Here is a 22428-nt window from a genome sequence, read left to right on the forward strand (position 1 = left end):
AAAAAGCTTTTATTGGTTGGAATCTAGTTATTCAACAGAATAACCAAGTCCTTTATGTTTATATGTAAACTATAGATTTGAATTTTTAATACTCAAAATTCAGCACAAACGTACAATGCATATGTCAGAAAATTAATTAATATAATAAAAACGTAGAAATGCATATGTTCATGACGGCACAAAGGAACTGAAAGAGCTTTCATTGATCAAAAGGCGAGTTATTCAATAAAATAGCTGAGATGCAGACCAATATTAACGACATGAAAGAATTGAAAGAGCTCTTATCGATTATAGTCTAGTTATTCAATAAAATAGTTGAGATGCATATCAACTGGAATGACATAATCACACAAAGAAACTGAAAAAAGCTCCCATCGATCGGATCTGGTTATTCATTAGAATAGTCGAGATGCAGATCAATCAACGTCACAAAGGAACTGAAGAGCTCTCATTGATTGAATGAGTTATTCAATAAAATAATCGAGATGTGAACCAATCAAAACGACATGAATGAACTAAAAGAGCTCTCATCGATCATAGTCTAGTTGTTCAATAAAAAGATCGAGATACAAATCAATCGAAACGACACAAAAAAAAAACTAAAAAAAGCTTTCATCAATCGAAATCTGATTAATCGATAAAATAGTCGAGATGCAGATTAGCCTAGACGATACAAAGGAACTAAAAGAGCTTTCATCGATCAGAAGTCGAAAGTCGGAACCTTCTAGATGTCACGTGACTATTGTTTCTCCCAATTCCTTCGAAAATAGGAATACTTCTCTCACTATTTTACAAGTAGAATCATTCAGATTTTTTCCCAAATTGGAAATACGCCCGTCAATCCTATACCGTTAGATCACACACCAATCTCCTTTTACAGCCGTCCGATCACTCATACGTGCCGCCAACGATCTCTTTTATTTATCTCCTCCCCTCTTCAATTTTTTTTTTACTGTAACCGAAGCTAGGGTTTCATTCGGCCGTCAAGTTTCGCGGCGGCAGGTTCAATTCCGGCTTCACATTTATCGAATTGTACGTGAAATTCTCAATTGGTTACTTTTTTTTGCAATTTCTGTGTATATGTGTGTGGAATTTTACTAATTTTTTTGTTGTTGAATTATCGGTTGATTGTATAGTGGAGATAGAAGTATGGAGAGGGAGCTGGTTGAGCTGTTCGAGAAGGTTAAGCAAGCTGCTGATGCAGCTGCGGTGGACGGCGCCGGAGATTCGTCGCCGGAGGAGAGTAGATGTCTTGATGTTTTGAAACAGCTTAAGAAGTTTCCTGTCAATTATCAAGTCCTCGTATCTTCACAGGTAATGATACATTCTTCCTTAGCGTTTTTTTTTTTTGACCTAGAACTTGATACACGTAATTTCGGATACACTAGTTTCTGCTTATCGTGTATATATTCCGCGATTCTGGATTAGAAGGGTTGCAGTTGTAAAGTTTCGAACTTTGGAAAAAATTGAACTGATAAATGCCTACGAAAGATGTCGTGTGACGATTAAGTTGGAAGGGATAATGGGAGAATAGGGTTGAAATCCTAGCGGAAGCAAAAACACTAGGTGATTTCATCCATTTATCTAAGTCTTGGTTAAGTAGAGTTACCAGAAACTCTTCTGGTGTGAGTTGGGAGGTAGCAGAGATAAATTTATATTGAGGTGCTGCCAACTCGCTGAATAGAGTTGCTAGAACCTCTGCCGATGGGAGTGGGAGGTAGCAGAAATAGATTAATTGATGCGCGCTCAAGATGGTAGCATACCATTGTTATAAAAATTAGTGCAACATGTCTCCACCTTTGATGTTTGAAGTCTGAGGAGATGAGTTCTGTTGCGTTTGGTTAGAAAATTGGTTGTTTCTCAAAAAAGCTAAATTTTTTTGAACTTCTTAGAAAAAAATCAAGTTTGAAAACAAAAAAAGTGAATTTTAAAGGATTTTTCAATCACTTGAATTATCTGCTTCACTTTCCAATTATGCTTTGTTGTTTGTGTCATCTTTTCTCCTTTCTTGATTGTGTTCTGTTTGGGAGGAGGTTCAAGTTGGGATATACATCATGCTCCTCCATTGAAAGAGAGGTTCCCTTCCTCGGAAGGGTTTCTGGACATCTGTTGATAAACATTACATGATTTTTGCACAATTGTTACGTTTTTGGTCAGGTTTATTGTTCACTGTATCAGCATAACTTGATGCTAGTGAGAAGCATATAATTCCTTTTCTCTATTTGACACAAGGAAACATGTTTCAGGTGGGGAAGCGTCTTCGACAATTGACAAAACATCCAAGGGAGAAGATCCAGGCTTTGGCATCTGATGTGGTTCAGAACTGGAAGAATATAATTGTAAGAGAAACACTGAAAAATAAGAACAGCAATGGAGTGAATGGGGAATCTGTAAAAGATGAATCTGCTGGTGCTACTGCTACTGCTAATGGAGCCACTAAATCTCAGAGAGCAGAGTCGGTGAAGGTTGAAAAGGTGTCTAGGGTTGATGATGTTAAAGTCGAAAGGATGACTTCAAAAATTGAGGAAGTAGTAAAGACAGAAAGTCCCTTTGCTGAGAAAAATGTTGGACGCGTTATTGTTCTGAAAACTGAAAAGAGTAGCTCTAATGTGGCAAGTGCTGCTCTGCCAAAGTTGGGTGCTCTAATTTATTGCAAGGATTCTGTGAGGGATAAAGTTCGGGAACTCCTTGCAGAGGCTTTATGCAAAGTCTCAGGTGAAGTTGACGAGGAACTGAGGGATGAGGTAAATGCATGTGATCCGTATAGAGTTGCTGTTCAGGTAGAGACTGCAATGTTTGAGAAGTGGGGTAGATCTAGTGGTGCCCAGAAGTTCAAGTATAGGTCTATAATGTTCAATATTAAGGATCAAAACAATCAAGATTTCCGGAGAAAAGTTCTTCTGGGGAAGTTCCCTCCTCGTACTATTACTAATCTGACACCAGAAGAAATGGCAAGCGAAGAAAGGCAAAAGCAGAATGAGAAAATCAAAGAAAAAGCGTTATACAATAGTGAACTTGGAGCTCCTGTACAGGCTAGTACTGATAAGTTCAAGTGTGGTAGGTGTAAGAAGAGTCAATGCACCTACTATCAGATGCAAACGCGAAGTGCAGATGAACCTATGACCACATACGTGACATGTGTGAACTGCCAAAATCGCTGGAAGTTCTGTTAAATTTGAGAGCTAGTGTGTCCATTTAGTGAGCTTCATAGGTGCCCTCTCTTAGCCATGACATAGTCCCTAGTACATTGTTTCATTCTTCTTGAAGGTGATGTCAATATGCGCCTGCAAATGATCGCCAAACTTATTTTACTGTTGCAAGATGTTATGACATTGTATTTTTCTCATTTCTAGGATAGGAATTTGCTCTACAGAAAATGCAATGTATTTGAAAGAAACAATAAAATTATTTGATGCAGTTCTGAGCAACTATTGCCTGTTTTCATTTGGTATATTATTATTATCACTTAAATTTCCTGCAAAGTTATTCCAAATTAATCCAGATTCTTTTGGTTTTATCGACTCTGGATGTGTGCAAATTGGTTGAGTGTTACTGCTGGATTCTCATTCCACAGACCGCACTTCTTTTTATTATAAAACTTGTGGTGTTCGGGTCAAATTTTGTACACCTTGACCAATTTCACGTGATTCAAACCCACATTGTCCGTAAACAGAACAAACCTAACAGCTTATTTTTGAAGCTTGTCACCTGTTGTATTTTCTTATCTTCCCCTTGTTATTTAATTTAATTATCAATCAGTTTCTTTGGGTTCTTTTATGATTATAATCGGTACTAACAAGCAAGAAAATGGATGGCCTAATTTTTAGTGTGGTGTTAAATTTGTGGGCTTTAATTTTTGTTTTTCAGCATTTTAAAGTGGTCGAAAGTATCATATCACAGTATAACACAAGAGATACCTTGTGATAACATGGACAGCATGGATGACACTAACATGAGTGGCATATACCCCTCAAGACCATTCACACAGAGTCAAGCAAAGGATCTCCAAGGCCTATAAGCAATGTTCATGAAAAGGGAAGCATTAGAGGAGCTTGAAGGTCACCAAAGAAGGACATACAATGTGCGTAAGGTACATCAAAATGAGAAGGAAGAAGGAAAGAGGCCATGTGTGCAAATGGCCATTTCATGAATTCAAGAATTCACAAAAGAAGGCAACCAAACAAGGCCCTTATCTCATTAAGGGTAAAATTGTCAAAAAATGTCTTATTTATTTTTTTAGTATAAATAGTAGTCTCTTTTATTTTGTAAGACTTAGACTATATTGAATATTGACTCTCAAATTATAGTATCTTCTTAGTGAGTAATTAGTGAGTAATTAGGGTGAACTCTTGGGATTGCTTGTTAACTTCTTGTGTTTGATTAATCAAAGTGTTGCCCCTTTGTGATTCTTGGTTTCATTTGATTATTCTTCCTTGGGTTGAATTTAGATTGTTGAAGTCAATTGGGAGGTGAGGGTTTTAGTCCCTTGTTGCCCATAATTTCAATAACTTGAGTATTAATTCACATATTCTTTCTTTCTTTATTCCTTTCCTTCCTTGATCGTTATCATTTGGTATCAGAGCCTAGGTTTAGATTTGTTCTTACAAATCTAGTCTTGGTTTTAAAAAAAAAAAAAGAGTCCAAAAAAAAAAATCTGATTTTTTTTGTGTTTTGATTTATTGTTTTTGACACTAGATCCTTGTTCCCTAGTGTTTTTTGAGTTTAGGTTTCAAATTTTGTTCAATTTGGAGTTGTAGAAGTGAAGTTACCATTGAAGGATTTCAAGCTTTTCAAATTTTGAAAATGGGTCTTTTGATTGAGGAGAAATTGGAGGTTAATAATTAGTGGGCTTTGTTCTCTTAGTTGAAGGGAAGAAAATACTAAATTTTGAGCCAATTTCGAGTTGATTTGAGTGTATTGGGGTTTAGTGTGTGTTCTTGGTGTTCTATGTGTTCTTAGTGTCTTCAACTTGCTCTTGAAGAAGAAGAAAGAAGAAAGTACATTTGATCCAACTTTTCAAGTCAAAGTTGATTAAAGGTGTTTTTTTTTTTGGGTCCATTAGTGGAATTTAAAAAAAAAAAGAATTTTTTTTAAAAAAAAAAAAAAATTCCACGTGGGCCGACATATCAGCAGCCAGCGCAGCAGACAACCTGCCAGCGACGCCCAGTCGCACCTGACGCGCGTGTGCGTCAGTTTCAGAGACTAAGACCTGCAGGTTTTTTTTAAGATCCCAAAAATATTCTAAGTATGGAAGTTTTTTGGACCTAGAAATTTTTCTAAGTGTCCAAACTTCGTGATTCTTTTTCTACCATTTTTTCCTTCAATTCCTCAACTATTTAACAATTAATTAACATCTTTAATTACTTGTTAACTAGTTTTAATCATCAAATCATCCAATCAAAGTCTTACAAGTGATGGACTTCCTTGAGGCATAAATTTTTTCTAAGTGTCCAAATTCACTTCTTCTTCTTCTAAACTCATTTTTCTTCTAATTTTCAACTATTTAACAATTAATTAACATCTTCGATTACTTGTTAACTAGTTTTAATCATCAAATCATTTCTTTGATCCTTCAAATTAAGTAACAACAAGTAATTCTTCTACTTTTGTTACTTGGTTTATTTTGAGTCCGAATCTTTTGGTGCTTCTTTATTCTACTTTTCTCATCTTAATTCGTTGATAACCTTCTTGATTCAAGTCCATTAGTTTTTTTTTTTGGGTTGTCCTTCTTTCAAGAGTCACAAGAATCCACTCCATCACAAAGGATAGGTGATCTTGAGTTGATTGAACGGAGCTAGTTCACTATCAATTTTGAGACGACGCCATAGAAGGTGAGTTGAGAGTTAAATACGAGTGACGTGAGGCTTTTCTACTAACCTCGTTTGTTGAGTTTTGTAGGTATCATGTCTAATACAAGTCCAATTGGGGAGGGTTCGGAGAACATCATGGAGGTTCTCGCCAACATCTCTAAGCAAGTAGCGGAAATGAATGGAAGAATGGGAGGTATGGAGGAAAGGTTGGTACGGGTGGAAAATGAGAATAGAAGGAAAGCAATTCAACCCGAATATGATGAGATAAGGAGGGCATCGGTGCATTCCACCACCCTTGCTTCGGGACAAGCTCATAATCTATGTTCTCCTCCACAAAGCCAAACCCGAAACTACCAACGCCCTACTTTCCAAACTCCCAACCCTCCAAACCACCTAAGACAGCCTACGCCACATCCAAATCCACAACCCTATCATCCGCCACAGGAAAATCTTCCTTTTGTGGCAAACCAAGTCCAATACCAAACACCATTTCGAAATGCTTCAAATGCATCTTTTCATGAACCCTACACATCACATCCACAAAATGCACCACAAATGCCCTACCAAGACTACCAATACCAAAATCCTCTCTATGATGAAATTCATGAGGAGTTCAATAATGATGAGATTTGGGAGCATGGGGGTAGGGATGGAAATGGAGTACAAAGGGGAGGAGTACGACCTCGGGACTTGGGGTGGGACCAAGGCATGGGAGATCAAGAATATGTAAATAGAGGAGATAGGATGGGATATAGAGGAGATAGGATGGGATATAGAGGCGATAGGATGGTAAATAGAGGAAATAGGTTTAGGGAGAGGAATGATCATCAGGATAGGGGCTTGAACACTATCAAGGTCACACTTCCAAGGTTCAAAGGAAGTAGTGACCCCGATGAGTTCTTGGAATGGAAAATTCAAAGTGAGCGAATTTTTCTCACAAATAATATCTCAGAAACTTTGAAGGCGAAGTATGCTCTCACGCAATTTGAGGGGTACGCATCAACTTGGTGGGAGTCCAAGAGGAGGGAAAGGGAGAGCCATCATGACTACGAGTTACCTACTTGGCAAGAGTTGATTGCACTTATGGAGTTGAGATACTTGACTCCAAACTACTACCAAGAGGTGCTCAAGAAGGTGTACATGTTGAGGCAAGGTACCAAAAGTGTGGAAGAATATTATGATGAGTTTGAGAACTTGCGGATGAAGTCTAAAATTGATGAGAATATGGAGTGTACGGTAATACGATTCGTGGCAAACTTGAGGTATGATATCTTGAAGCCTTTGAAGCTTAAGCACTATGAGACTCTTGAAGCGGCTTTCCATGATGCCTCAAAGGTAGAAGCAGATTTGAAAGAAGAAAAATCATACAAGGCCAAAAGTTCTTTAACTTCCACATGGAGCAAAGGTAGAGATAATTGGAAGACGACATCCTCTAGGGAGCAACCTAAAGGTGGAGGTCAAGCTGCCCCGGTCAAGATTGATTACAAATCCAAGGCAAGTGAGCAGCCACAAGGAGGTAACTATGTTAAACCTAACTTTCCTCGACCCTCTACAATTCAATGCTTTAGATGTCAAGGGAGGGGACATGTTGCTAGTGAGTGTCCAAATAGGAGAACAATTGTTGCTCTTCGTGATGGATATAAGACTGAAGATGAAGATGAGGGTGAAGAAAAAAATGAGGGCGAGGGAGATAGGGGTGAAGGAGAGGAAGGTGCTTCCGGGGATGAAGAAGAAAGGTTGGATGAGAGGGTGAATTTTGCTTGCTTCATGGAGAAGGGAAAGTCTTTGCTTGATGATGATGATGAAGACTTGAACATGAATGTCAATCTTTCATGTGTTGTGAGAAGAATTATGGGAGCCCTTGCAAAAGAAGAACTTGACCAAAGGGAGAATCTATTTCATGCTAGGTGCAAAATCCAAGATAAAGTGTGTTCTTTAATCATTGATAGCGGGAGTTGCACCAATGTGGTGAGTAGTTCCTTGGTGGAGCGTATGAAAATACAAACCATCAAGCATCCCAATCCTTATAAGCTACAATGGCTCAATGAGAGTGGAGAGATGAAGGTCCTCAAACAAGCAAGTATTTTGTTTAGTGTGGGAAGGTACAATGAAGAATTGGTTTGTGATGTGGTTCCCATGTTGGCATGTCACCTACTATTGGGGAGACCTTGGCAATTTGATAGAGATGTTGTGCACCAAGGGAGATCCAACAAATACACTTTTGTGATTGAAGATAAAAAGTATGTGCTTGCACCTCTCACTCCATATCAAGTGAGTGAGGACTATCGGGCTATGAAGGAGCTTCGGGAGAGAATAAAAGACGAGGTGGCAAAAGGTGAAGGTGAAAGTTCCACCATCGTTCCAAAGGAGGGGAGTGCCTTGGTTAAAAATAATAAGAACATGTGCATGATAGCAAAGCCCAGCAAGTGTTTAAAGGGTGTGGATGAGGAATGCTTTCTAGTGTGCCTTGTCAACACCAACCTTTTGTTACATGCTAACCAAGATTCTAGCACTTTGCCTAGTATTATTTCTTCTCTTTTGCAGGGCTATGATGAGCTATTTCCAGATGAGATGCCCGGTGGATTACCACCCTTGAGGGGAATCGAGCACCAAATAGATTTTATACCGGGTTCACAAATCCCCAATCGTCCAGCTTATAGGAGTAACCCGGCAGAAACCAAAGAGCTATCACGGCAAGTGGAAGAGCTTCTTGAGAAGGGGTTGATCAAAGAAAGCCTAAGTCTTTGTGCCATACCGGTAATTCTTGTTCCCAAAAAGGATGGCACTTGGAGAATGTGTATTGATTGTAGAGCCGTAAATAAAATCACGGTGAAGTATCGGCATCCCATTCCTCGACTTGATGATATGCTTGATGAGCTATGTGGTTCTATTATTTTCTCCAAGATTGACCTTCGAAGTGGGTATCATCAAATTCGTATGAAACCGGGTGATGAGTGGAAGACGGCCTTCAAGACAAAGTTTGGGCTGTATGAATGGCTTGTGATGCCATTTGGATTGACGAATGCCCCAAGCACTTTCATGAGATTGATGAACCATGTTCTCAAACCTTTCATCAACAAGTTTGTTGTGGTGTATTTTGATGATATACTTGTGTATAGTAAGACAATGGAGGAACATGTATCCCATTTGAAACAAGTGTTTGATGTCCTACTACGAGAGCGTCTCTTTGCTAATTTCAAGAAATGTTCATTTTGTGTTGATAAAGTTGTGTTTTTGGGTTTTGTGGTTAGTGCAAATGGGATTGAGGTCGATGACGAGAAGGTGGAGTCCATCAAGACTTGGCCGACCCCAACCAGTGCAACTGAGGTAAGAAGTTTTCATGGGTTAGCAAGTTTTTATCGACGATTTGTGAAGGGCTTTAGTTCAATTGCTGCTTCTTTGACCGAACTGATTAAGAAAGATGTACCTTTCGTATGGGGTGAGGAGCAGGAAAAGTCTTTTCAAGCCTTGAAATTGATGTTGAGTTCTGCACTCTTGCTCCAACTACCAAACTTTGACAAGGCCTTTGAAATTGAATGTGATGCTTCAGGTGTTGGTATAGGTGGTGTGTTGATGCAAGAAGGAAAACCATTAGCTTTCTTTAGTGAAAAGTTAAAGGGAGCTACACTCAAGTACTCAACTTATGACAAGGAATTGTATGCACTTCTGCGAGTGTTGGCTCATTGGCAACACTACTTGTGGCACAAAGAGTTCGTGATAAAGACCGATTATGAGTCCTTGAAGCATCTCAAGGGGCAATCCAAGTTGAACCAGCGACATGCTAAGTGGGTTGAATTCATTGAAACCTTTCCATATGTGATCAACTACAAGCAAGGCAAGGAGAATGTGGTAGCGGATGCTCTATCAAGAAGGTTTGTATTGGTCAATACCTTGGTTTCTAGAATGATGGGGTTTGAAAGCTTAAAGGGATTCTATTCTATGGATTCCGACTTCAAAGATACCTTTGATAATCTTAGTCAAGGGAAGCGAGTTGTTAGGTACTAATTGGTTGATGGTTTCTTGTTCAAAGATGGCCGAGCATGTGTGCCCATGAGCTCATTGAGAGAGTTATTTGTCAAGGAGGCTCATAGTGGTGGTTTGATGGGACACTTTGGGGTACCAAAAACACTTGATATTCTTAAGGAGCAGTTCTTTTGGCCCAAGATGAAGCATGATGTGGAGATGATTTGTGGACAATGTCTAGAATGCAAGCAAGCCAAATCCACGACTAGGCCTTAAGGTAAGTATACTCCTCTTCCTACTCCAAATGGTCCGTGGATGGATATTTCTATGGACTTTGTGTTGGGACTTCCTAGGACTAAAAGAGGACATGATAGTATATTTGTGGTAGTGGATAGATTTTCTAAAATGACTCATTTCATTCCATGCCATAAATGTGATGATGCATCCCATGTAGCATCTTTGTTTGTTATCAATGTGCTTAAATTGCATGGAGTCCCTCAAACCATTGTTAGTGATAGGGACTCTAAGTTTCTTAGTCATTTTTGGAAGAGTCTATGGGGTACACTTGGTACCAAACTTATGTTCTCTACTTCTTGCCATCCTCAAACGGATGGACAAACCGAAGTAGTCAACCGGACTCTTGGAAGCATGCTTCGATGCATGATTAGAGGAACCCCAACTACTTGGGAAGACCGTTTACCCTTGATTGAATTTGCATATAATCGGTCTTTCCACTCCTCTATTGGAATGTCTCCATTTGAGGCATGTTATGGTTTTAAACCTTTGTTTCCATTAACCATGATTCCTTTGTCTAGCGATGTTGTTGTGAGCTTAGATGCCAAGAAAAGGGCAAAGGAGATGATGAACATTCATGCCAAGGTCAAAGAGGCCATTGAAAAGAACAATTCAAAGGTGGCCATTCGAAAGAATCGGGGGAGAAAGGAAGTGATCTTCAATCCAGATGATTGGGTGTGGGTGCATTTCCGAAAGGAGAGGTTTCCACAAGTACGAAAAGGGAAGCTAAGCCCAAGAGGGGATGGACCCTTCAAAGTACTCAACAGAATCAATGATAATGCTTACATGATTGACCTACCAAGTGAGTATAATGTTCATAATGTTTTCAATGTTAGTGATTTATCTCCTTGTGTTGTAGGTGATCCTTTGGATTCGAGGACGAATCATTTTCAAGAAGGGGAGGATGATAACATGGGCAGCATGGATGACACTAACATGAGTGACATATACCCCTCAAGACCATTCACACGGAGTCAAGCAAAGGATCTCCAAGGCCTACAAGCAATGTTCATGAAAAGGGAAGCATTAGAGGAGCTTAAAGGTCACCAAAGAAGGACATACAATGTGTGTAAGGTACATCAAAATGAGAAGGAAGAAGGAAAGAGGCCATGTGTGCAAATGGCCATTTCATGAATTCAAGAATTCACAAAAGAAGGCAACCAAACAAGGCCCTTATCTCATTAAGGGTAAAATTGTCAAAAAGTGTCTTATTTATTTTTCTAGTATAAATAGTAGTCTCTTTTATTTTGTAAGACTTAAACTATATTGAATATTGACTCTCAAATTATAGTATCTTCTTAGTGAGTAATTAGGGTGAACTCTTGGGATTGCTTGTTAACTTCTTGTGTTTGATTAATCAAAGTGTTGCCCCTTTGTGATTCTTGGTTTCATTTGATTATTCTTCCTTGGGTTGAATTTAGATTGTTGAAGTCAATTGGGAGGTGAGGGTTTTAGTCCCTTGTTGCCCATAATTTCAATAACTTGAGTATTAATCCACATATCCTTTCTTTCTTTATTCCTTTCCTTCCTTGATCGTTATCACCTTGCAAAAAGCATAACCCACTTAATTTCTATAGAATTTTTGACGTTAAAAGCATAGGTTAGTTTACATAAGGTATATAACTAAGTTTCACATAGCTGCCCATTAAGGCATAGGTTTAGTTTCGCAACCCTACAAAAGTACTCTAAAATTGCGAAGAATAAAGTAAAATTTCTCTAAACTTATTCTAAGCAAATTAAATACTACACAACTTTTGTCGAACAAAACAAAAATTCTTTAAACTTGTGTCTTATAAATTTACCCAGCTTATGTCGAAGGTAAAAATTCTCTAAACTTATGTCTTGCTAAATTAGGTCATAGCTAAAGATACTTTAATAATACACTATTTTTTAATTAAATAAGGAGCATGAACAAAAATTAAGATTATTATCTTTGAGTTTGAGAATAAAAATTAAAGATAAACAGGAAGTGAAAAAAATTGATACAAATTAGTCGGGCCAAAGAAAGCTGGTTCACTAAAAAAACCTAAGCCCTATTAACTCTTGGGAAAATTACGCGGTTGTCATGGCTCACCAAATTCATTATGTACTAAAAGATATGGTAGTATACACTGTTTGCCTTCAAGAGAGGCACACATTGATTGCATGTAGTTTTTTTACCAATTTTTTTTTTTTGGGTGTTTGTGATGATTTAATAAATTATTTGTGTTAGTTCGAATGGGTAATTATAGGTATTTATAAGTTCAAATGAGGTATGAAAAGTGAAATAGAGTTTTCCTATATCCGAAACTAACATCTAAAGCACAAATTATGAACGATTGAAGTTTCTCTTATTTACAACTACACTAGTCTCTGGTAAAATGATCATAATGATTTACTTCAAACATTAAAAGATGCAAAATCGGAGGCATTTGAAAGAAAATTCATTGACAACAATTTCATGTCATGGCTCACCTAATTCATTACGTACTAAAAGATATGGAAGTATACATTTTTTGCCTTCAGTAGAGGCACAAATTGATTGCATGTAGTTTTTTGACCAAAATTTTTTGTAGGTGTTTGTGATGATTTAATAAACAATGTGTGTTAGTTCAAATAGGTAATTATAGGTCTATATAAGTTCAAATGAGGGATGGACCGTAAAATAGAGTTTTTCTATACCCGAAACTAACATCTAAAGCCAAAATTATGAACGTTCAAAATATCTCTTATTTACAACTACACTAGTCTCTGGTAAAATGATCATAATGCTTTCCTTAAAACATTAAATGATAAAAAATCGGTGGAATTTGAAAGAAAACTCATTGACCTACAATTTCATATGCCATGGCTCACCTAATTCATTACGTATTAAAAAATATGGTAGTATACATTGTTTGCTTTCAAGAGACGCACACATTGATTGCATGTAGTTTTTTGACCAAAAATTTAATGGGTGTTTGTGATGATTTAATAAATCATGTGTTAGTTCGAATGTGTAATTATAGGTATTTATAAGTTCAATGAGGGATGGATCGTGATATAGAGTTTTTCTATACCCGAAACTAACATCTAAAGCCAAAATTATGAACGTTCGAAGTTTCTCTTATTTACAACTACACTAATCTCTGATAAAATGGTCAAAATGCTTTACTTCAAACATTAAATGATACAAAATTGGTGGCATTTGAAGGAAAACTCATTGACCTACAATTTCATATGTCATGGCTCACCTAATTCATTACATACTAAAAGATATGGTAGTATACATTTTTTGCCTTTAAAACAGGTAGACATTGATTGCATGTAGTTTTTTTACTAAAATTTTTCATGGGTGTTTGTGATGATTTAATAAATTAGTTGTGTTAGTTCGAATGGGTAATTATAGGTATATATAAGTTCATATGTGGTATAGACCGTGAAATAAAGTTTTTCTATACTCGAAACTAACATCTAAAGCTAAAATTATGAACGTTCGAAGTTCCTCTTATTTACAACTACACTAGTCTCTACTATAATGTTAATAATGCTTTACGTCAAACATTAAATGAAGCAAAATCGGTGACATTTGAAAGAAAATTCATTGAACTACAATTTCATGGCTCTCCAAATACATCATGTACTAAAAGATATGGTAGTATACAATGTTTGTCTTCAAGAGAGGCACACATCAATTGCATGTAGTTTTTTGACTAATTTTTTTTTTGGGTGTTTGTGATGAATTATGTTGTTTGTTCGAATGGGTAATTATAGGTATTTGTAAGTTCAAATGAGGTATGGACCGTGAAATAGAGTTTTTCTATACCCGAAACTAACAGCTAAAGCCAAAATTATGAACGCTCGAAGTTTCTCTTGTTTACAACTACACTAGTCTCTGCTAAAATGGTCATAATGCTTTACTCCAAATATTACATGAAACAAAATCGTTGGCATTTGAAGAAAAAACTTATTGACCTACAATTTAATATGTCATGGCTCACCTAATTCATTACGTATTAAAAGATATGGTAGTATACATTGTTTGTCTTCAAGAGAGTCACACATTGATTGCATGTAGTTTTATGACCAAAATTTTTTGTGGTTGTTTGTGATGATTTAATAAATTATGTGTGTTAGTTCGAATGGGTAATTATAGGTATTTATAAGTTCAAATAAGGTATGGAAAGTGAAATAGAGTTTTCCTAAATCCAAAACTAACATCTAAAGCACAAATAATGAACGATCAAATTTTCTCTTATTTACAATTACACTAGTCTCTGGTAAAATGGTCATAGTGATTTACTTCAAACATTAAAAGATACAAAATCGGAGGTATTTGAAAGAAAACTCATTGACAACAATTTCATATGTCATGGCTCACCTAATTCATTACTCACTAAAAGAATGGTAGTATACATTTTTTGCTTTCAGGAGAGGCACACATTGATTGCATGTAGTTTTTTTACCAAAATTTTTTGTAGGTATTTGTGATGATTTAATAAACTATGTATGTTAGTTCAAATAGGTAATTATAGGTATATATAAGTTCAAATGAGAGATGGACCGTAAAATAGAGTTTTTCTATACCCAAAACTAACATCTAAAGCCAAAATTATGAACGTTAATATCTCTTATTTACAACTACACTAGTCTCTGGTAAAATGATCATAATGCTTTACTTAAAACATTAAATGATAAAAAATTGATGGCATTTGAAGGAAAACTCATTGACCTACAATTTCATATGTCGTGGCTCACCTAATTCATTACGTACTAAAGGATATGGTAGTATACATTGTTTGCTTTCAATAGAGGCACACATTGATTGCATGTAGTCTTTTGACCTAAATATTTTGTAGGTGTTTGTGACGATTTAATAAATTATGTGTGTTAGTTCGAATGTATAAATATAGGTATTTATAAGTTCAAATGAGGCATGGTCAGTGAAATTAAGTTTTTCTATACTTGAAACTAACATCTAAAGCCAAAATTATGAATGTTCGGAGTTTCTCTTATTTACAACTACACTAGTTTAAGGTAAAATGGTCATAATGCTTCACTTCAAATGTAAATGATACAAAATCGGTGGCACTTGTTTGAAAACTCATTGACCTACAATTTCATATGTCATGGCTAACCTAATTCAGTACGTACTAAAAGATATGGTCGTATACATTGTTTGCCTTTAAGAGAGGCACACATTGATTGCATGTAGTTTTTTGACCAAAAATTTTTCTGGGTGTTTGTGACGATTTAATAAATTATGTGTGTTAGTTCGAATGGGTAATTATTGGTATTTATAAGTTCAAATGAGTCATGGTCAGTGAAATTAAGTTTTTCTATACTTGAAACTAACATCTAAAGCCAAAATTATGATGTTCGGAGTTTCTCTTATTTACAACTACACTAGTTTAAGGTAAAATGGTCATAATGCTTCACTTCAAATGTTAAATGATACAAAATCGGTGGCACTTGTTTGAAAACTCATTGACCTACAATTTCATATGTCATGGCTGACCTAATTCAGTACGTACTAAAAGATATGGTCGTATACATTGTTTGCCTTTAAGAGAGGCACACATTGATTGCATGTAGTTTTTTGACCAAAAATTTTTCTGGGTGTTTGTGACGATTTAATAAATTATGTGTGTTAGTTCGAATGGGTAATTATTGGTATTTATAAGTTCAAATGAGGTATGGACTGTGAAATGTAGTTTTTCTCTAACCGAAACTAACATCTAAAGCCAAAATTATGAACGTTTGAAGTTTCTCTTATTTACAACTACACTAGTCTCTGGTAAAATGGTCATAATGCTTTACTTCAAACATTTAATGATACAAAATCGTTGGCATTTGAAAGAAAACTCGTCGACCTACAATTTCATATGTCATGGCTCACCTAATTCATTACGTACTAAAAGATATGGTAGTATACATAGTTTGCCTTCAGAGAGGCACAAATTGATTGTATGTAGTTTTTTGACCAAATTTTTTTGTAGGTGTTTGTGATTATTTGCTAAATTTTGTGTGTTCATTCGAATGGATAATTATAGGTATTTATAAGTTCAAATGAGGCATGGACAGTGAGATTGAGTTTTTCTATACTTGAAACTAATATATAAAGCCAAAATTGAGAATGTTTGAAGTTTCTCTTATTTAAAACTATACTAGTTTCCGGTAAAATGGTCATAATACTTTACTTCAAACATTAAATTATACAAAATCTGTGGCATTTGAAAGAAAATTCTTTGACCTACAATTTCATATGTCATGGCTCATGTAATTCATTACGTACTATAAGATATGGTAGTATACATTGTTTGCCTTCAAGAGAGTCACACATCGATTGCATGTAGTTTTTTGACCAAATTTTTTTGTAGGTGTTTGTGATCATTTAATAAATTATGTGTGTTTGTTCAAATAGACAATTATAGGTATTTATAAGTTCAAATGAGGCATGGATAGTGAAATTGAGTTTTTCTATACCCGAAACTAACATCTAAAGCCAAAGATATGAATGTTCGAAGTTTCTCTTATTTACAACTAAACTAGTTTCCGGTAAAATGGTCATATAATGCTTTACTTCAAACATTAAATGATACAAAATCGGTGGTAATTGAAAGAAAACTTATTGACCTACAATTTCATATGTCATGGCTCATGTAATTCATTACGTACTAAAAGATATGGTAGTATACATTTTTTGCCTTCAAGAAAGACACACATCGATTGCATGTAGTTTTTTGACCAAAAGTTTTTGTGGGTGTTTGTGATGATTTAATAAATTATGTGTGTTAGTTTGAATGGGTAATTATTGGTATTTATAAGTTCAAATGAGGTATGGATTGTGAAATAGAGTTTTTCTATACCCGAAAATAATATCTAAAGCCAAAATTATGAACGTTCGAAGTATCTTTTATTTACAACTACACTAGTCTCTGGTAAAATAGTCATAATGCTTTACTTCAAACATTAAATGATAAAAAATCGTTGGCATTTGAAAGAAAACTCATTGACCTACAATTTCATATGTCATGGCTCACTAATTCATTACGTACTAAAAGATATGGTAGTATACATTGTTTGCCTTCAAGAGAGACACACATTGATTGCATGTAGTTTTTTGACCCAATTTTTTTTTGGGTGTTTATGATGATTTAATAAATTATGTGTGTTAGTTCAAATGGGTAATTATAGGTATTTATAAGTTGAAATGAGGTATGGACCGTGAAAATTAGTTTTTTTATACTCGAAACTAACATCTAAAGCCAAAATTATGAACGTTCGAAGTTTCTCTTATTTACAACTACACTAGTCTCTTGTAAAATGGTCATACTGCTTTACTTCAAACATTAAATGATACAAAATCAGTGGCATTTGAAAAAGAAACTCATTGCCTACAACTTCGTATGTCATGGCTCAATAATTCATTACGTACTAAAAGATATGGTAGTCTAGCTTTTTTGCCTTCAAGAGAGGCATGCATTGATTGCATATATTTTCTTGACCAAAATTTTTTGGGTGTTTTTGATGATTTAATAAGTTATGTGTGTTAGTTCGAATGGGTAATTCTAGGTAGTTATAAGTTCAAATGAGGTAGGGACCGTGAAATAGAGTTTTTCTATACCCGAGACTAACATCCAAAGCCAAAATTATGAACGTTCGAAGTTTCTCTTATTTACAACATTACACTACTCTATGATAAATGGTCATAAAGTTTTACTTCAAACATTAAATGATACAAAATTGATGGCATTTGAAAGAAAACTCATTGACCTACAATTTCATATGTCATGGCTTACCTAATTCATTATGTACTAAAAGATATGGTAGTATACATTGTTTGCCTTCAAAAGAGGCACACATTGATTTAAGATAGTTTTTTGACCAACATTTTTTTGGGTGTTTGTGATGATAATAAATTATGTGTGTTAGTTCGAATGGGTAATTATAGGTATTTATAAGTTCAAATGAGGTATGGACCGTGAAATAGAGTTTTTCTATACCTGAAACTAACATCTTAAGCCAAAATTATGAACATTCGAAGTTTCTCTTATTTACAACTACACTATGTCTGGTAAAATGGTGATAATGCTGTACTTCAAACATTAAATGATACAAAATTAGAGGCATTTGAAAGAAAACTCATTGACATACAATTTCATATGTCATGGCTCACCTAATTCTATTCTTTATTCTTTATTGGAGTTCTCTCTCTCTTTCTCTCTCTCTCTCTGGTATTTCCGGCCGAAATCGAAGGCTGCGCCGGCCAGAAGCAACGCGAGGACCAGCTCCGACCGGCGAGCCTCTTTCTCTCTCTCCTCCTCTTCCTAAGCTCCTGTGAGGACGATTTACAACGAATAGCAGCTCCAGCTGCTCGGACCAGCGAGCGGCGAACAGCAAACTCCGGCGACGGTAAGAACTTTCTTGTCTTCAGCTTCTCCGGCGAGCTCATCTATCTTCCCCGGAGACCAGAGACGGCAGTGCTACTGTGTGGCGCCGGAGATCAACCAGATCTGGCCGGAAAAGTATCCAAAGATCACCGAAACCCTCCATTTTCACCGACCAGGTTCTATCTACCCTTTTTCTCTTCCTTTTTGCTCTGATTATAGTCGCTGCTGGGACCTTTCTTGCAGACCCTTTATCCCGGAACAGTATTTCAGTTTTCTATTATTGTTCTGACCTGAGCTGCAGTATTTAATATAGTGGGTGTTATCGTGTCCTTTAGATTTTACACTGGACTGGACCATTTAGTGTAGCTGCTGTTATTTTGCCCTTACTGTGTACTACTGCTGCAGTCTTGAGGGTTTGTCTGTGTAGATCTTACTGTGATTGTTGTTTAGTTCTAGTGGAGTTGGTATCTGATGGTGGTAGTGAGTCATGTCCTCGGTTGAGGCCGAGGTCGAGGGATAAGAGAGGTAAGGGGGTTACGGGTTCTCTTAACGTGAGGGTAGGATCTTGGAACATAGGTTCATTGACAGGGAAGTCCATAGAGCTAGTGAAAATTCTCAAGAGGAGAAAGATAAATATAGCTTGTGTCCAAGAGACTAGATGGGTAGGCGCCAAGGCTCGGGATGTTGATGGGTTTAAGTTGTGGTACTCAGGAGGGCCAAGGGATAGAAATGGAGTGGGTATTTTAGTAGACGGGGATTTGAGGGAGCAAGTAGTGGAGGTTAGGAGGATCAATGATAGGCTGATGACGATCAAGCTAGTCATTGGAGGAAGTACTTTGAGTGTTATTAGTGCGTATGCCCCCCAAGTGGGCTTGGACGAGGAGGCCAAAAAGCGCTTTTATGAGGAGTTGGATGAGGTAGTTAGAGGTATACCGAATACCGAGAAGATTGTCATTGGTGGGGATTTTAATGGCCACATCGGGGCAACTTCTAGTGGATTTGATGATGTTCATGGAGGCTTTGGTTTTGGGGAGAGAAATGGAGGTGGAATGTCGCTTCTAGACTTTGCTAAGGCTTTTGAGTTGGTGATTGCGAACTCATGCTTTCCGAAGAAGGAGAACCACTTGGTTACCTTTCGTAGCCCAGTAGCTAAGACCCAGATAGATTACTTACTCCTCAGGAAGGGTGATAGAGGTCTCTTTAAAGACTGCAAGGTCATCCCAAGTGAAAACCTCACTACCCAACACAAGCTTTTGGTGATGGACCTGAAGATTAAGAGGGATAGGAGGAGGAAGACGATACCTGACCGACCGAGGATTAAATGGGGTGGGTTGACTTCTGCCAATTCTCGGGAGATGGGTGAGGAGCTGGTGGGGATGGGGGCCTGGAGTGGTAGCGGGGATGCGGACAACATGTGGAATAAAGCAGCTAGTTGCATTAGGGAAGTTGCTTCTAAGGTGTTAGGGGTGTCAAGGGGTAAATTTGGAGGCCGTAAAGGAGATTGGTGGTGGAATGGGGAAGTCCAATGTAAAGTGGAAGCGAAGAAGGCTGCATACATAAAATTGGCGGAGTGTGTAGACGAGGAAGAGAAGCGGAAGCTTAAGAAAGTCTATAAGATGACAAAGACAGAAGCTAAGTTAGCTGTTACGAAGGCGAAGACGGCAGCTTTCGAACGCTTGTATGTCGAGCTGGGGGTCAAAGGTGGGGAGAAGAAGTTGTATAGGCTTGCAAAAGCAAGAGAGAGGAAGGCGCGCGATTTGGACCAAGTGAAGTGTATCAAAGATGAGGAAGGCAAAATACTGGTGGAAGAGACCGCCATCAAGCAAAGATGGCGAAGCTATTTTCACAAACTTTTAAATGAAAAAGGGGAAGCAGACATTGTGTTGGGTGATTTGGCACACTCTGAAAGACTTCGGGATTTTGGATACTGTAGGTGCGTTAGGTCCGAGGAGGTTGTACGGGCTATTAATAGGATGAGTAGGGGAAGAGCGACCGGACCCGATGAGATTCCGGTAGAATTTTGGAAGAGCATGGGTAAGGCGGGCATAGAGTGGTTGACCGGGCTGTTTAATGTTATCTTTAAGACAGCAAAAATGCCTGAAGAATGGAGGTGGAGTACAATGGTTCCGTTGTATAAAAACAAGGGTGATATCCAAAATTGTAACAACTACAGGGGTATCAAATTGTTGAGCCATACTATGAAGATTTGGGAGAGAGTGGTGGAGATGAGGGTGAGAAGAGGGGTGTCCATCTCTGAGAATCAGTTCGGATTCATGCCGGGACGTTCGACCACCGAAGCCATTCATCTTATGCGTAGACTGGTAGAAAAATATAGAGAAAGGAAGAGAGACCTGCATATGGTGTTCATTGACCTGGAAAAGGCTTATGACAAAGTACCGAGGAATGTTCTCTGGAGGTGCTTGGAGTCTAAAGGAGTCCCGATGATGTATATTAGGGCGATAAAGGACATGTACGGTGGAGCCAAGACTCGGGTTAGAACAGTTGGAGGAGACTCAGAACATTTCTCAGTTGAGATGGGGCTGCACCAGGGATCAGTCCTAAGCCCTTTCCTATTTGCTTTGGTGATGGACGAGTTGACGCGGTCTATTCAGGAGGAGGTCCCATGGTGTATGTTATTTGCGGATGACATAGTACTGATTGATGAGACGCGGGACGGAGTTAATGCGAGGTTGGAGGTATGGAGACAAACGCTGGAGTCCAAAGGGTTCAGGTTGAGTAGGACCAAAACAGAATATTTAGGGTGCAAATTCAGTAATGTGGTGGATGAGACAGATGTGGATGTGAGACTTGCCGCACAAATCATTCCTAAGAAGGAAAGTTTTAAGTATCTTGGGGCTGTAATCCAAGGGAGTGGTGACATCGACGATGATGTTACACATCGCATTGGGGCTGCTTGGATGAAGTGGAGGCTTGCCTCTGGAGTATTGTGTGATAAGAAAATTCCACCGAAACTTAAAGGTAAGTTTTACAGAGTGGTAGTTAGACCGGCCTTGTTGTATGGAGCGGAGTGTTGGCCAGTCAAGAACGCACACGTTCATAAAATGCATGTTGCGGAGATGAGGATGTTGAGATGGATGTGTGGGCACACTAGGAGCGACAGGATTAGGAATGAGGTTATCCGGGAGAAGGTGGGAGTGGCCTCTGTGGAACACAAGTTGAGGGAAGCGAGACTGAGATGGTTTGGACATGTGAAGAGACGGAGCGCAGACGCCCCAGTGAGGAGGTGCGAGGTAATGGTGGTAGAGGGTACGCGGAGGGGTAGAGGTAGGCCCAAGAAGTATTGGGAGGAGGTGATTAGACAAGACTTGGCTATGCTTCACATTACCGAGGACATGACTCTAGATAGGAAGGAGTGGAGGTCACGTATCAAGGTTGTAGGTTAGTAGGGCTAGCGTGCTGTTTTCCCTTGCAGGGGTATGGGTTGTTAGCGTTTGGAGTAGACTTAGCCTTATGTTGTTTACTGCGTTTCTCGCATCGCATTACTTTCTTGTTGTTACTGTATCATATGTTGATTATTCGCTATCGTTTGTTTTGGCTGGTATGTTGTATATATATTTCTCCTGTCTCTTAGATTTGTTGTTCTTGAGCTGAGGGTCTCCTGGAAACAGCCTCTCTACCTCTACGAGGTAGTGGCAAGGTCTGCGTACAGTTTACCCTCCCCAGACCCCACCTAGTGGGATCTCACTGGGCATGTTGTTGTTGTTGTTGTTGTGCTTGTGATGATTTAATAACTTATGTGTGTTAGTTTGAATGTGCTATTATTAGTATTTATAAGTTCAAATGAGATATGGATCGTGAAATAGAGTTTTTCTATACCCGAAACTAATATATAAAGCCAAAATTATGAATGTTCGAAGTTTCTCTTATTTACAACTCCACTAGTCTCTAGTAAAATGGTCATATGCTTTATTTCAAAAATTAAATTATACAAAATCGGTGGCATTTGAAAGAAAACTCATTGAACTACAATTTCATATGTCATGTCTCAC

At 37.7% G+C, this 22428-nt stretch overlaps 1 protein-coding gene across 1 annotated transcript; it reads left to right on the top strand.

Annotated features, from left to right (window-relative positions):
• The first annotated feature begins 928 nt into the window (after positions 1–928).
• On the top strand, positions 929–3444 carry LOC125868327 (transcription elongation factor TFIIS-like). The gene is made up of 3 exons (XM_049548982.1): positions 929–1032; positions 1137–1314; positions 2247–3444. The coding sequence occupies exons 2-3, from the start codon at positions 1150–1152 to the stop codon at positions 3171–3173; spliced, it is 1092 nt and encodes a 363-aa protein (XP_049404939.1). The 5' UTR covers positions 929–1032; positions 1137–1149; the 3' UTR covers positions 3174–3444.
• Positions 3445–22428: the final 18984 nt, after the last annotated feature.

Source organism: Solanum stenotomum, chromosome 6 (genome assembly GCF_019186545.1).
Source record: "Solanum stenotomum isolate F172 chromosome 6, ASM1918654v1, whole genome shotgun sequence".
NCBI lineage: Eukaryota > Viridiplantae > Streptophyta > Magnoliopsida > Solanales > Solanaceae > Solanum > Solanum stenotomum.

Bases quoted from the DNA above. Each gene is read 5' to 3' on its own strand.
- LOC125868327 (XM_049548982.1), top strand. From the start codon at position 1,150: ATGGAGAGGGAGCTGGTTGAGCTGTTCGAGAAGGTTAAGCAAGCTGCT. The intron at 1,315-2,246 runs GTAATGATACAT...AACATGTTTCAG, and splicing joins AAGTCCTCGTATCTTCACAG to GTGGGGAAGCGTCTTCGACA.